Here is a 13,366-nt window from a genome sequence, read left to right on the forward strand (position 1 = left end):
CGTTGTAAACCTATCGGGACATGAGTTAACAGCCGGTCAATTGAAAGTATTAAACCGTGGCCTTGGGTATGTCCCAACCCCTAAACATGACCCTTTCAGATGCCGGACTGAACTCCATGAAATGGTGAGAAAAATCAAAATTAAGAAATTCTTTGCAAACAAAGAACAGATTCCCACCTCAGTTTTTTCCACTGATTTACATCGTCCCTCCCAGTTCTGTCCCCCAGCATCCTCTGTGGGTCCTGAGGTGGTAGTGTTTGAGAACAAGGTCTTGAATGAGATCAGACTTGTGGAGGAGTCAGTACAGGCCAACACCTATAACAATATGAGCAGGTTGGATTGGGCTGCGGTCAAATCCTTACAAGATAACACCGCACTCACTATCAAATCTGCTGATAAAGGGGGCGCTGTGGTCCTTATGAATACCTGCGACTATGAGGCGGAAGTTCTGAGGTTGCTGAGTGACAGGAGGAACTACCGTCCTCTGGCACGTGATCCTACGGCTGAATTGCTGCAGCAGATTACCATCATTGTGGCACAGGCGCGAGAGAAAAAGTGGATCACTGCAAAAGAGGCGGAGTTCCTCGTTAACCTCAACCCTAGGACACCGGCATTTTATATTCTGCCGAAGATTCATAAGGCCCAGCGTCCACCCCCAGGCCGCCCCATTGTATCGGGCATTGGCTCGGTGTTGGAGCCGCTTTCCCAATTCTCCGACTTCTTCCTCAGGGAGTCGGTAATCACCCAACGATCCTATGTGCAGGACACGACCGATATTCTTAACATCATTAATGATATGGCCTTTGACTCATCCCAGCAGTTACTTGTGACGATTGACATCGAGTCCTTGTACACTAGCATCCCCCAGGACGCGACGCTGGTGGCAGCAGCCCGCGCCCTGGGTGCTCAGGAGTGGTTTTATGACACCCCCCAGTCCTTTGTCATGCAATGTGTGGAGCTGGCTCTCACTCGTAATTTTTTCTGTCACAAGGATGCCCTGTACTTACAGATCTCGGGGACATCGATGGGCGCTACCTTTGCGCCGAGCCTGGCGTGTATTTACGTCGGCCAATTCGAGGCAAACTACCTTGACCACCCCTCTAATCCCTTCCAGGGGCACATTTGCCTCTGGAAGAGATATATAGACGATGTTCTATGTATTTGGAGGGGCACTCAACAACATCTTTGTGAGTTCCTTGAATGGCTGAATTCTCTGGACACCTGCTTGAAATTCACTTGGCAGTTTAGTAGGGAGGTGGCGACATACCTTGACCTCGATATCACTGTGTTGGATGACAAACTTACTACCAGTGTTCATCACAAGCCCACTGATAAAAACTCCCTTTTACACTATCAGTCGTACCATCCCAGAGCTCTGAGGGATAACCTCCCAGTGGGGCAGTTTCTAAGATATCGTAGAAACTGTTCCTCTACATCAGATTACTTACATCAATCTGAGGTGTTGAGCACGAAATTAGAACGACGTGCTTATCCCAAGAGGATCATTACCAGAGCCCGTAAAAGGGCGCACAACACACCTAGGGAGGCTCTGCTGGAGAGGAACAAAAAGGAATCCAAGGAGAGTTTGCCAGTTGTCCTTACATTTGACCCGTTGTCTAATAAGATCAGACAAATAATCAAGCGACATTGGTCATTGTTATCCACCAGTGACTTTCAGATGCCCCAGCCTAGATTCGCATTTAAAAGGACCCAAAACCTGAAGGATAGACTGGTGCATACACGACCTGCCCATGTTCAGAAGAACATAAATCTACCTTCAGGACACCATCCTTGCGGGAGCTGTTCAGTGTGTGAACTGACGGAAAAAACTACTGAGATCATACTAGGTAGTGGGAGGACCTGGTTTCTCCGTCAGTTCACCAACTGTAATACGTGCCATGTAATCTACAGGTTGACATGCCCTTGTGGATTACATTACATTGGGCTTACATCTAGAAAGGTCAAGGTACGCATTCAGGAGCATCTGAGCACCATTAGGGCTGGTAAGCTCACCACTCGACTAGTCCAACATTACAAGGAGCAGCGACATCAATCTAGATCTGTAAAGTGGGTTGTCCTGGAAAAGATGTGGGGCGATCTGGGTGATATTGATAAGAGACTAGCCGTGAAGGAGGCCCGTTGGATTTTCACTGAGAAGGGGGACACCGTTGGCCTCAATGACCAGATCGAGTGGAATAAAGTAAGCAGATAGGTGGTTATTGATAGGCTGAGTATTTGAACAAATTATCAATATACTACCTCCACTCACCCCCGATGAACCTTTCTTAACATCTGATACATAGTATAACTTTGACAAAGTGGTTCCGCATGCTCTGCAATGGTTTGGTTGAGATGTTCCAGCCCCCTAGGGCATACATCAGGTGACACATTGGCCTTTGGTATAGCTCACTCTTGGTGCCATTGGGTTGGGCGCTGCACGAAATAGGACGAGGGTGTACCGATGCGCGTCTTGTTTCATCTTGGAGGTTGGTCAATAACTATCCCCATCGTCTTTAATTGCGGACTCATTTCACTGTTCTCCGATATACTATCGCCCTTTGATAATGATGATTGCCATATGGGTCTTGTGACTGCAAGAATCTGCTTACATACTGGCTGGGATTGCCTCATACACGCCACCTATTGGGCCTTGCCTTATCTCTGGTGGACGTATGTTGTTTGGGTTTTTTTAAAACAAGTGTTTTTTTAAACAAGTGTGTATTATTACCCTTTATTTCAGTTCGTAGCTTGGTTCCTCCGGGTTGCAAGTCATAGCTATGACCACTTCAAAATGGCCGCGGCATTTCCCTATTGTAATTGACACACCCTCTTGACTCGCGTAGTCTCGCGAGATGTTGTCACAGCTACTCATTGAAATTGAATGCAGCCGCGCGTTGAGTTGTTCCAGTGCTGAGGTGACGCCTGGTTATACAAGAGATAGGGTAAGCCCGGGGACGGACGAGATACTGAACAAACGCTGTTCTCGTTTCGAGTTGGTATGTGAGCGTTGCGGTACGAAGGGCTTGGGCGATCTCTCGTTTTACACATTATTAAACTAGACGCTGGGTTTGCTGAAGGCAGTTGTGCTGTGAGTACGATATCGGCGTGCTGATGTGATATAATATATTTCAAAGGGTCCTGGGGCTGTAGGAACTTTTAAATAAGCAAGGTGCTTGTTCATTGGAATATTGAGGAAGAGCGAATACACAGTGTGTCTTGTAGATTGAGTCATGTATAGACGATCTACACTTGTTTCCACAGGTGCAGGCACCAACGCTGGTCGTGCTTTGCTGAGCAGGATGGCGATAGTTTAAAATTTAGTACGCCCCTGCAACTGGTTGGTGGCTGGTACGTGGGCCCATAGCCAAAACCAGGTAATGAACCAAATGGTGTTACCATCACCAGTCGTTGGTTGGTTGTTAAACTCATCCCTCCCCGCACTGACTATGCTGTTTGTTTGTCTGTGTTTGTCAGTCTTTTTAAAGGTGTGTGTCCAGAGAAGGTGATTTTTTGACCCCTTCTAGCCCTGATGAATTTGCCACAAACTCTATTGGCAATGAAACATGTTGGCCGTCATTGTTAAGGTATGCAACATGCTGTGGTTTTTAACAGAGTGATAGACTCCTAACCAGAATAAAACAATCATCTGTGAGTCTATACACTTTCACCATTTTCAGATTTGTCGTTGTCTGCACAATTTATTTGTTTGTTGTGTTTTTCACATTACACTGTCTTGTGTTTTGTGTTTTCTATTGGACACCGCACACCCTTTTTTTTTCGAGAGAGAGTGACCGATGATGAAATAAACGTGGGCAAGCTGGTGAGAACCAACCAGTAGCTCCTCTGGTGGTGCGCACGTGAGGTACTCTCTCTCTCTCTACACATTTTCTCACCTCGTCACCATTTGAGGGTTTCTGTAGAGTGTATTTGTTTGTTGACTGACTACACATTCTCCTTTTTTCACTTTTCTATCTATTTTAATTGTTAAGTTTGTAGCATTCTGGATGGGCTGTCTCCAGATTTAATACACGAGCATTGGAGGTCTGTGATAAAATATGCACAGAGGAGCCTACTGCTCCCCCAGTGCAGGACTTCAAAGGCACTCTAAGAGTGCACCCACCCAGCTCCAATACACTAAATCCTGTCTGGAAGGTTGTGACACCTCCCTGTGACAGGAAACCCTTTGTTGAGCTCCCTCCACTGCGAGTTTCGGTCAGCAGCAGGAGGGCAGCCCGGTGTCTGTGCTGGTGGCATCCATTTTGTGATGCCAGGGCTTTAGAAGATTTCTACCGTTTGGTACAGTGGGTACATGTCGTCCCCTCTAGTAGGGTAAGATCATACTCCCACACCAGTTACTGGTGTGGGGGTATGATTCCAAAACGTTTGACACCAAACACGACATGTTTTGATGCAGTCATTCCAAAGTTAGCATTAACCGGGAGGTTATAATGCACTTAAGAGTATATGGTTTAACCGCATCCACAAACAGCAGCAGAGAATAGACTCTGCCAGCTGCAGAGGGGTCCTGCTCAGGCAGAAGCACCCCCTCACATAGTAAACCACGCACCCTGCCCTTGGGATTGATAGGGCCTACCATAGGGGTGACTGATAGGTTCATATGTGTGTGTATGGTGAGATATAGAAACCTATACCTCAGTGAGGAGTGCTAACACTACCTCACACAGGCTGCAGTAGCAGGCCTGTGGTGTCAGATTGAGAATGCTTCCCAGGGGTGGCATAATACATGCTGCAGCCCCTGGTAGGCCTGTGAAGTACCAATGCCCTAGGTACCTAAGGTACCATATACTAGGGGCTCACAAGGTACCACAGTATCCAATCACTAGTGCATCTAGTATGCACATCAAGTTGTTTAGAGAGATCAGGTAGACTGGGGCCCTGATTAGCAGGGGCCCAGCCAGACTATAGCCAGAAACCAGTGTATACGTCAGAAAAAAGTGGGGGCAACACAAGTGCAGATCCTACTCTCCTACACAGACCCATGGAGGCAGACCCATGGAGACAGACCCATGGACCCATGGAGGCAGACCCATGGAGGCAGACCCATGGACCCATGGAGGCAGACCCATGGAGGCAGACCCATGGACCCATGGAGGCAGACCCATGGAGGCAGACCCATGGAGGCAGACCCATGGAGGCAGACCCACGGAGGCAGACCCACGGAGGCAGACCCACGGAGGCAGACCCATGGAGGCAGACCCATGGAGGCAGACCCATGGAGGCAGACCCATGGACCCATGGAGGCAGACCCATGGAGGCAGACCCATGGAGGCAGACCCATGGAGGCAGACCCATGGAGGCAGACCCATGCAGGCAGACCCATGCAGGCAGACCCATGCAGGCAGACCCATGGAGGCAGACCCATGGCCCATGGAGGCAGACCCATGGAGGCAGACCCATGGAGGCAGACCCACGGAGGCAGACCCACGGAGGCAGACCCATGGAGGCAGACCCATGGCCCATGGAGGCAGACCCATGGAGGCAGACCCATGGAGGCAGACCTATGCAGGCAGACCCATGGAGGCAGACCCATGCAGGCAGACCCATGGAGGCAGACCCATGCAGGCAGACCCACGGAGGCAGACCCACGGAGGCAGACCCACGGAGGCAGACCCACGGAGGCAGACCCACGCAGGCAGACCCACGCAGGCAGACCCACGGAGGCAGACCCACGCAGGCAGACCCACGCAGGCAGACCCACGCAGGCAGACCCACGCAGGCAGACCCACGCAGGCAGACCCACGCAGGCAGACCCACGGAGGCAGACCCACGGAGGCAGACCCACGGAGGTGCCAAGGGCTCACTCATAAAATCAACTTTCTTCGGGCATTAATGAAGCACAGAGTCTTCGGTTATTAGACAGGGAGTTGAGAAACTCAATACGTTTAGCACTGCACACTTTTTAATAGTGGGTGGTGGAAACATTCTGACCCACAGGGAAACAAGCAAAACCTAACAAGAGATGAACTTCCCACACAGAATGGATTTGTGTCTTTTTTGTGAAATTGTTCTGCTTTTGTCGTTCAGGAAATGTTCTGCTGAATTATTTTGCGATCTCTTTAGCTTCCATTGCTCGAGAATCATGCATTCCATCATGATATAAATGACAGCAGGGGGTGAAAATGTGTGTTCTGCATCCTGATTTTCGTGATTTTTTTCCCACTGTTTGCTGGACAGAGAATTGAAGCACTATGAACCATGGCTGTTTCACTTCTGTATTATCCAAAACAAATGCACCCCGCCTATTCATTAAAATGGGAACAAGTCATGCTCTATGACAAAACAGGACAATACAGAAAATGATAGGCGGTACCAGACACTTCTGCGTCACTCTTACACACACAAAGATAACCCCACACAGACGATAAGACTAAAAACAAGTTAAAGTCACAAATAGAAATTTACCTTTTTCTGGAAACATTCATGGAACTTTTATGGACACATAAGCCCTCATTCAGACTTAAGGCCTCATTTCTAACAGCCGTTGTTGTACAGGTATCGAAATTACTAGTTGTGTGATCATTATCAGACCCTTGCAGTTTTCCCTTGATAAACTCTGGCAGGTCAAATATGCCGAAATTTATTGGAGGAAAAGAACTAACACAAAAGCAAAAATTTCAACCATAAATTGTGTGTGTTAAATGCCAATTCTTAATGTTATGCCTCATTTTTCATTTACAAACTCAGAATGAGTGGTATCTACCACACCTCACAGCTATTCCGGCAAAACTTGAATGAGAGCCATGGTGATGAGCAATATCACCTGAGGAAAAAGCGTTGATGGTTAAAATGTGTTTTCTACTTTATTTTTACAAGACTTACATTTGCAGAATGTATTCTTCATAATAGTATAATACATCACCTTTGTGCTCCAGCTATCATTGAAATAAAAGGTTGTATTACTTACAACAGGGTGAATGACTAAAAAAGGCCGTGCATGCATTGTTTGCGTCTCACCACGCTAGCCACTTAGCTGACCACTGATCCTAGGAAGGACTGATCAGCTAAGATGTCAGTTGTAATTAAAGAGTGAGGATTCGTAAATAGCTGGTTGGAAACGCGCTCCCGCCTCCTCGCGACCCTTGGTAAATCCTTGGCTTGAGCGACCGCGCGCCGGATGATCTGCCTCAGAGGAGCCCTGGACCGAGGAAGGGATGTGCATCTCCGGGGCTGGAGGCATCACCGGAAATGGAGGATGTCCAAGGGCGGTGACGCAGTCTGCACCGAAAGTGCAGACTCCCCCCGCCGTGGGAGCGGCGCGCGGGGCGCGGAACCATCATGTGGGAGCGCATCAAGAAGGCCCTGCTGAACACCTTTTCCTTTAGGTATGGCAGTTTTGGGAAGTGGTTCACCGCCTACTGGCGAAAGAACGGCCTACTCACCCTGTCTATGCTCTCCGTCCTCACCGGGTGTCTGATCGGGTTCCTGCTGAGGGCCTTGGAGCTGAGCGAACAGGTGAGTCCATTTCCACCCGAATCCTGTGCTCTGTGGATTCCACGCATTGAAATCCAGGTAGCTTGTTTGCTGATTGGAAGATGTTTTCTGAATTGTTCATAACTTTGCATTTTCTTTTGTATTTCATTGTAAACTTTTAAGAAGTTTTAATGTATTTTATTGTATTTTTGTACGGTTGTGCATTTAGTTAATGGATCTTGTTTCCGAACTGTCAATAAAGAAATACATTCATTTTATGTCTGCCAGAAAATTCGATATGAGCGGATTGATTCGATCAAACTACACATCATTCGGATTTTTAGTTGATTCTGAGACTAACATTTTCAAGAATCTTCATGACTTCTGGTGGGGTGTGTATCAGTGCTTTAAATGGACCGGTACTGTCCGGTACTGAGTACCGGCACTTTTTTTACTTTTAGAGGGAGAGTACCGGAATTTCTAAAGAGTGACGTAATACTTTTAATTGGAGAGTACCGGCACTTCTCAGAAACAAGCAGGTACTCTGGAACAGAGTACCTGCACTTCTATTTTTCCATTTCAAGCACTGGTGTGTATTAAGATAAAAATAACTGGAACAGGTCTGACGTTATGAATAAACAACAGCTTGACATGCAAGGCTACAGCAGCTCTTTCGAGGAAGGGTGCCACCTGAACAGCATTTTGCTGATATACTCTCCATTTTATGATCAGGTTGTAAAAATATTATGAAAACAATCAAAATCTGGATTTTTTTCACTTTTTAAATACAAATGTAAAGTAGCCAATTCAAGGGGAAAAAAACAAATTTTAGAGCTGTCTAAACGATTCCTAAACGATTATTGAAGCAAACTGAGGCAGAATGGCATGTAAAAATGAGAATGCAAAGCAACTTACATACGTTCCTTTTAAAGTGCCAGCTCCTGTCCCTTCCAAAGGCTAGAAATGTGAATAAATAGGAACTCCGTGCCTGAGGCCTTCCCAGGAGAGCAGAGAGCCACTTTTAAGTAGTGGGAAGTTGTGAATAAAAAGTTGAAAAAACTGTAACTGAATCGAATAATTAACTCTTTATTTTCAGCTAGCGAAACATATTTCTTCAATAGCTCAGTAGATTAAGCTCAGGCAGTAGAGATTTCTGTGAAAAGTGCAGGTCACCCATTCAAACTTTTATTCCACAACTGAATTGTCTGTTGTCACTTATAATAGCTGGTATTATTGAAAATCGTCAGGGTACTTATTTGAGTTGAAGACTCAAGGGTGAAAGGTCGAGACATTGTGCCGGCATTCTATTGTCACGCACATCCGTGAACAGGGGAGTTAATGGTAGCTTGGCACAGAACAGTCAGGCTTAACTTTAGAGGCTGTGTGTAAAGTGTTGTGCAACACTTCAAACAGTAAAAAAGTGAAAATACCACGCAAAAAGATTCAACACCACCAAGTTAGAAAAATAGAGGAGAATTTCATAAACCAAGACTAAAGTGACAAAAAACAATTAGTAGACCTGGAGATATTAAATTTCAAAGTTTTGAAGTAAAATAGCTGAAAGGAGCAAAAAGCACTATGGGGATATCTGGTTGCACCGTACCGGGACAAAGTCACAAGTTCAGGCCGACTGCCATGGAGCGTGGGCCGGCTACAGGGACCCAGTTAGATCAGCTAAACAAAGTACCTTAAATCCTGGTTGTTGAAAGTTGCATGGATCTGTGGCGAAGATGCGTTGCGCAGCTTAGGCATTGCATCGGTTTCAAGAAGCGACAAGGCTACAGTGCGAGGTCCTGATGTGTCCACGTCGAGGATCGTATTGATGGACTTGTGATGTAAAGTCCGATGTAGAGGATGCAAGGTGAAGCCAAGGCGATGCATCAATTCCTAATAGTGGTAAAGTTACGATGCAGAGTTTCAGCGTCGTCATCGAGAGTGCCATCGACAAGGGATGCGAGTAGCTTGTGCCGGGTGAGTGGTCGCACAGCGGTGATTCTAGAGGCAATGCGCCGGTCCCAATTCGTGGGAGGCGGCGGCGATGTAAGTCTTTTGCGACAGGTCCAATCCACACAGCAGCGATGCACTGGTTCTGCTCGAGGATGCGCTACTCAGCCGAGAAGATGCGTCAGTTCTGCTTGGAGATGCACACTCAACAGAAAGGGTGCATCAGTTTCACTGGCAAGCACCTTAGGCCCACTTCCAAGGGTCCAGTGCTGAGGTGGCACCACTTGGCAGGCTAGACTCACAGCTGGCAGAGTCCAGGTGCATTAGCAGGGTGTTTGGAAGTCTTATGTCCATGAGACTTCAGATCAGGAGGCCAGCCAACTATCCCTTGGAGTCACTCTGGGTTCCGGGGTCAAGTGATGCAGGCCCAGTCCTTCTCACCCAGGCAGAGGGCAGTAGTTAGAAGGTCAGCAGAGCAGGAGTCCAGCAGAGAGGAGTCCAGCAGAGAGGAGTCCAGCAGAGTGGCAGTCCCTCAGCAGCACAGCAGTCCTTCTTCCTGGCAGAGTATCCTTAGGCAGTGGCATAACGAAACATGAGGGGGCCCCCCTGCAAAATGCATGGAGGGGCTCCCCATGCTCTGGGCTCAGTCAGGAGCTCTCAGGCCAGGGACCTGCCTCCCTTGCCCAGTGCCGGAGGGGGCCCTCTTGAGCTCGGGAGCCCCCCTGCACCTCAAGATCTACAGGAGCTATTGTTACGCCACTGTCCACAGGTCCAGAAGTGTACTGAAGTGGTGGTGTCTGAGGTTCAGTACTTATGCTCAATAGTGCCTTGGAAGTGGAGGAGTGCATAGTGCACAGAGGCCCTGCACTTCCTGCCCTGACTCCAGATTCACTACAGGGAGGTATGCAGCCATTTGTGTGGGGACAGGACACAACCTATTTAGGTGAAAGTGAGGCTGGGTCCAGTTCCTCCCTCCCATCCTGCCAGGATGGCCCATCAAGTCACACCTAAGCTCCCATTGTGTGTGGCTGTTTAGGGGGAATACATAAAACCCAGCTGTCACCCACCCCAACAGATGATCAGAGATAGGCAGCAGGTACCAAATGGCTAAAGTAGGTAAAGGCCAACTGATTGTAATGATTATATTTACATTTTGAACACATGTATAAAGGCAAATAAAAAAATATATAAAAAAAAAAGCAGGAAAAGGCCAACTTTCTAAAAGTGGCATTTTCAGTATTTCAATTTAAAATCCGACTTCACCATAAATTGGATTTTAAATGGTGTTTCCAGAGACACCAAACCTCAATCAGTTATATCTTCCCATTTAATAAATTACTCTTATAAAAGGTAATAAGGTAACCCCAATGTTATCCTATGGGAGATTCAAGCCTCACAGTAGTGAAAACCGAGTTTGAGCTTTTCACTACCAGGACATGTAAAAGTACATCCTAACTTTTAAATACAGTGCATCCTGTCCTCTGGCCTGTCCTAGGCCTACCTTAGGGGTGACTTATATGTATATGTATGAAAAGGGAAGGTTTGGGCCTTCCAAAATGTATATTTTGGCAGGTCGACATGGCAGTGTAAACTGCTCATACAGGCTCTGCAATGACAGGCTTGAGACATGGTTAAAGAGCTACTCAAGTGGGTGGAACAACCAGTGCTGCAGAACCACTAGTAGAATTTAATTTACAGGCCCTGGCTAAAGGGTGTACCATTTTATTAGATAAGATAAGATAGTATTTATAGAGCGCACTATACCCGTAGGTTTCAAGGCGCTAAGCAGACGCAGAAAGGGGGAGGGAACACGGCCAAAAGTTAAACGGGAAATAACCAGGTTTTCAGGAGTTTTCTAAAGATAGAGAGGGAACTTATAAGTAAATTAAATCTGCCAATTGGGGATGCACCAATATTACCATGTTTAGAGGAGGGAGCACAAGCACTTTAGCACTGGTTAGCGGTGGTAAAATGTGCAAAGTCCCAATACCAGCAAAAACTGTGTTAAACTGGAAGAGGAAGGCGAAAAGCTGGGGGCAAGACCACCCTAAGGCAGGCAGGTCTAACAAGTTAGCTATCTTAATAGGATTGCAAAATGTGACATCCATAATCTAGACCACGCGAAACAAGTTCTCAGATCAGTGCAGCTCCATGTGTCCTTATGAAAAAGAAGGATTGGCAAAACTGTGAACATATACTGTGGTCATTAACAGTGTAAAACATATCACAAGTAAAAATGCTGGAATCCAAAGTTGGTGTGCATATGTCTGTAAAAACCGTAAATAATAAAGACAAATTGCAAACCTAAATTCAAAAACGCACATGAAATGAAAGCAGATTTGAATGCAGGCAGACATTGACCCACATAGCCCTGACACTGATGTGGTCTACTTATTATGAAAACAAAATTTCATCATTCACAGTGGTGTGGAATAAGGATATCAAGTCGTAAATATGGGTTTCACAAATAACGACGTTACCTAAGGCTGGAAGAGACAGCAAAATGATGAAATCATGCAGGCCCCTCTCTTCAATGCATGTGGATTTCAAGGTACTTAGTAAGATATTGGTCAACAAACTCCTATCCTTATTATAAGGGTAAGCGCAGTGCTTTAAATGGGAAAAAATAAGTGCAGGTACTCATTAAAATGAGCTAGAGGTGTAGTGAGGGGGCGGGGCTAAAGGCCAGACATGATGATACTTAACGACTTCTATATTAGTTGCAGCACATACCAAAACACATGAGAAATGTGTTAATATAAACAAAGCAAGTTAACTTATTACACAAAATGAAAGAGAAATGCGATAATATGTTAACATTTCCTTTTCTTTTGCAATAGTTACACCTTTTTAATGTCATACTGTTAATTGCTGTTTGGCATAATACTATATATTTTTGAGCGTGCGAGTAGGAAGAAACTGAAAATACCCCCACTTCGAACAAAAGATCTTATTGCACCATGCAAATGAAGCAAACAATCATGACCCTCCCCAGAAGAAATCTCTTGTCTCTTCCATCGATCTATCCATTCATCCTTTCATCCTACCATTTACCTGCTGATGTCCACCATTTAACCTTTACATTCTATCCTCTATTCAGTCTTTCATCAATCATTCAGTTTTTCACCATTCTGTCTATCCACCCTTCATATCCAAACCTATCCATCCATCTCCAAACCTATCCATCCATCTCCAAACCTATCCATTCATCCTTTCACTCATCCATCTCTTTATCCACCTTTTCCCTCATCCATCAATCCATTCGCTCATCCATCCATCAACCCTTTCACTCTTTTATTCCATCCACCTTTTCATTCCATCCACCCTTTCACTCAATCCCTCCTTTCACTCATCCATCATCCATCCTTTTATTCATCCATCCAATCTTTCACTTATCCACCCATCATCCGCCCTTTTAGCCAATCATCCACCCTCTCTCACCCATGCATGCTTTCACTCATCCATCCATCTATGTATCCATCCATCCAGACATCCACCCTTGCTCACTCATCCATCCACTCACTCACTCACCCACCCACCCTTTTTTTCGTTATTTATGAATCTTTGTCGCCGAGCAGACATGTACACACAAAGTGCCACCCATTTTCTTTAAAATACCTCTTGAGAGTGTCTTGATTCTCTCTCTTTCTCTCACTCTTTTTTCTTACAAAAACAGGAATACAAATGCAGGCAAACACACAAACATAGCAGACACACAAGGTCAGAGATGATATGAGCACCAGTTACATTACAGAAAGTCACATTATTTTTTGTTTTAGGCCTAGGACAATTAAGTCATTTGCTCAGAATCACAGGATGTTGAGCTGAAGCTGGGACTCAAGCCTATTTTCCTTGTTAGGCAGCTCTGACCGACCCTAACATTACATCCTCTCAATTTTCCTATCTGGGAAAGATGTCTCACAGCCTTTGCAAACATAAACCCCCCACCAAGGCCTGAAAGACACTGGAGCGAAGGTGCTAACAACAGGCA

General features: G+C 46.0%; 1 protein-coding gene across 2 annotated transcripts in view; it reads left to right on the forward strand.

The window, feature by feature from the left end:
* The first annotated feature begins 7,136 nt into the window (after positions 1-7,136).
* LOC146772574 (excitatory amino acid transporter 5-like) overlaps positions 7,137-13,366 on the forward strand; it is a 156,302-nt gene continuing 150,072 nt past the window's right edge. The window contains exon 1 of one of the 2 annotated variants that reach the window (XM_085637743.1): positions 7,137-7,473. In XM_085637743.1, the coding sequence (XP_085493869.1) occupies positions 7,297-7,473 (177 nt within the window). In that variant the 5' untranslated portion in view covers positions 7,137-7,296. The remainder of the gene's footprint in view (positions 7,474-13,366) is intronic. The other variant, XM_085637744.1, reaches the window with a different exon arrangement.

Source organism: Triturus cristatus, chromosome 12, assembly GCF_964204655.1.
Source record: "Triturus cristatus chromosome 12, aTriCri1.1, whole genome shotgun sequence".
In the NCBI taxonomy this organism is placed as follows: Eukaryota; Metazoa; Chordata; class Amphibia; order Caudata; family Salamandridae; genus Triturus; species Triturus cristatus.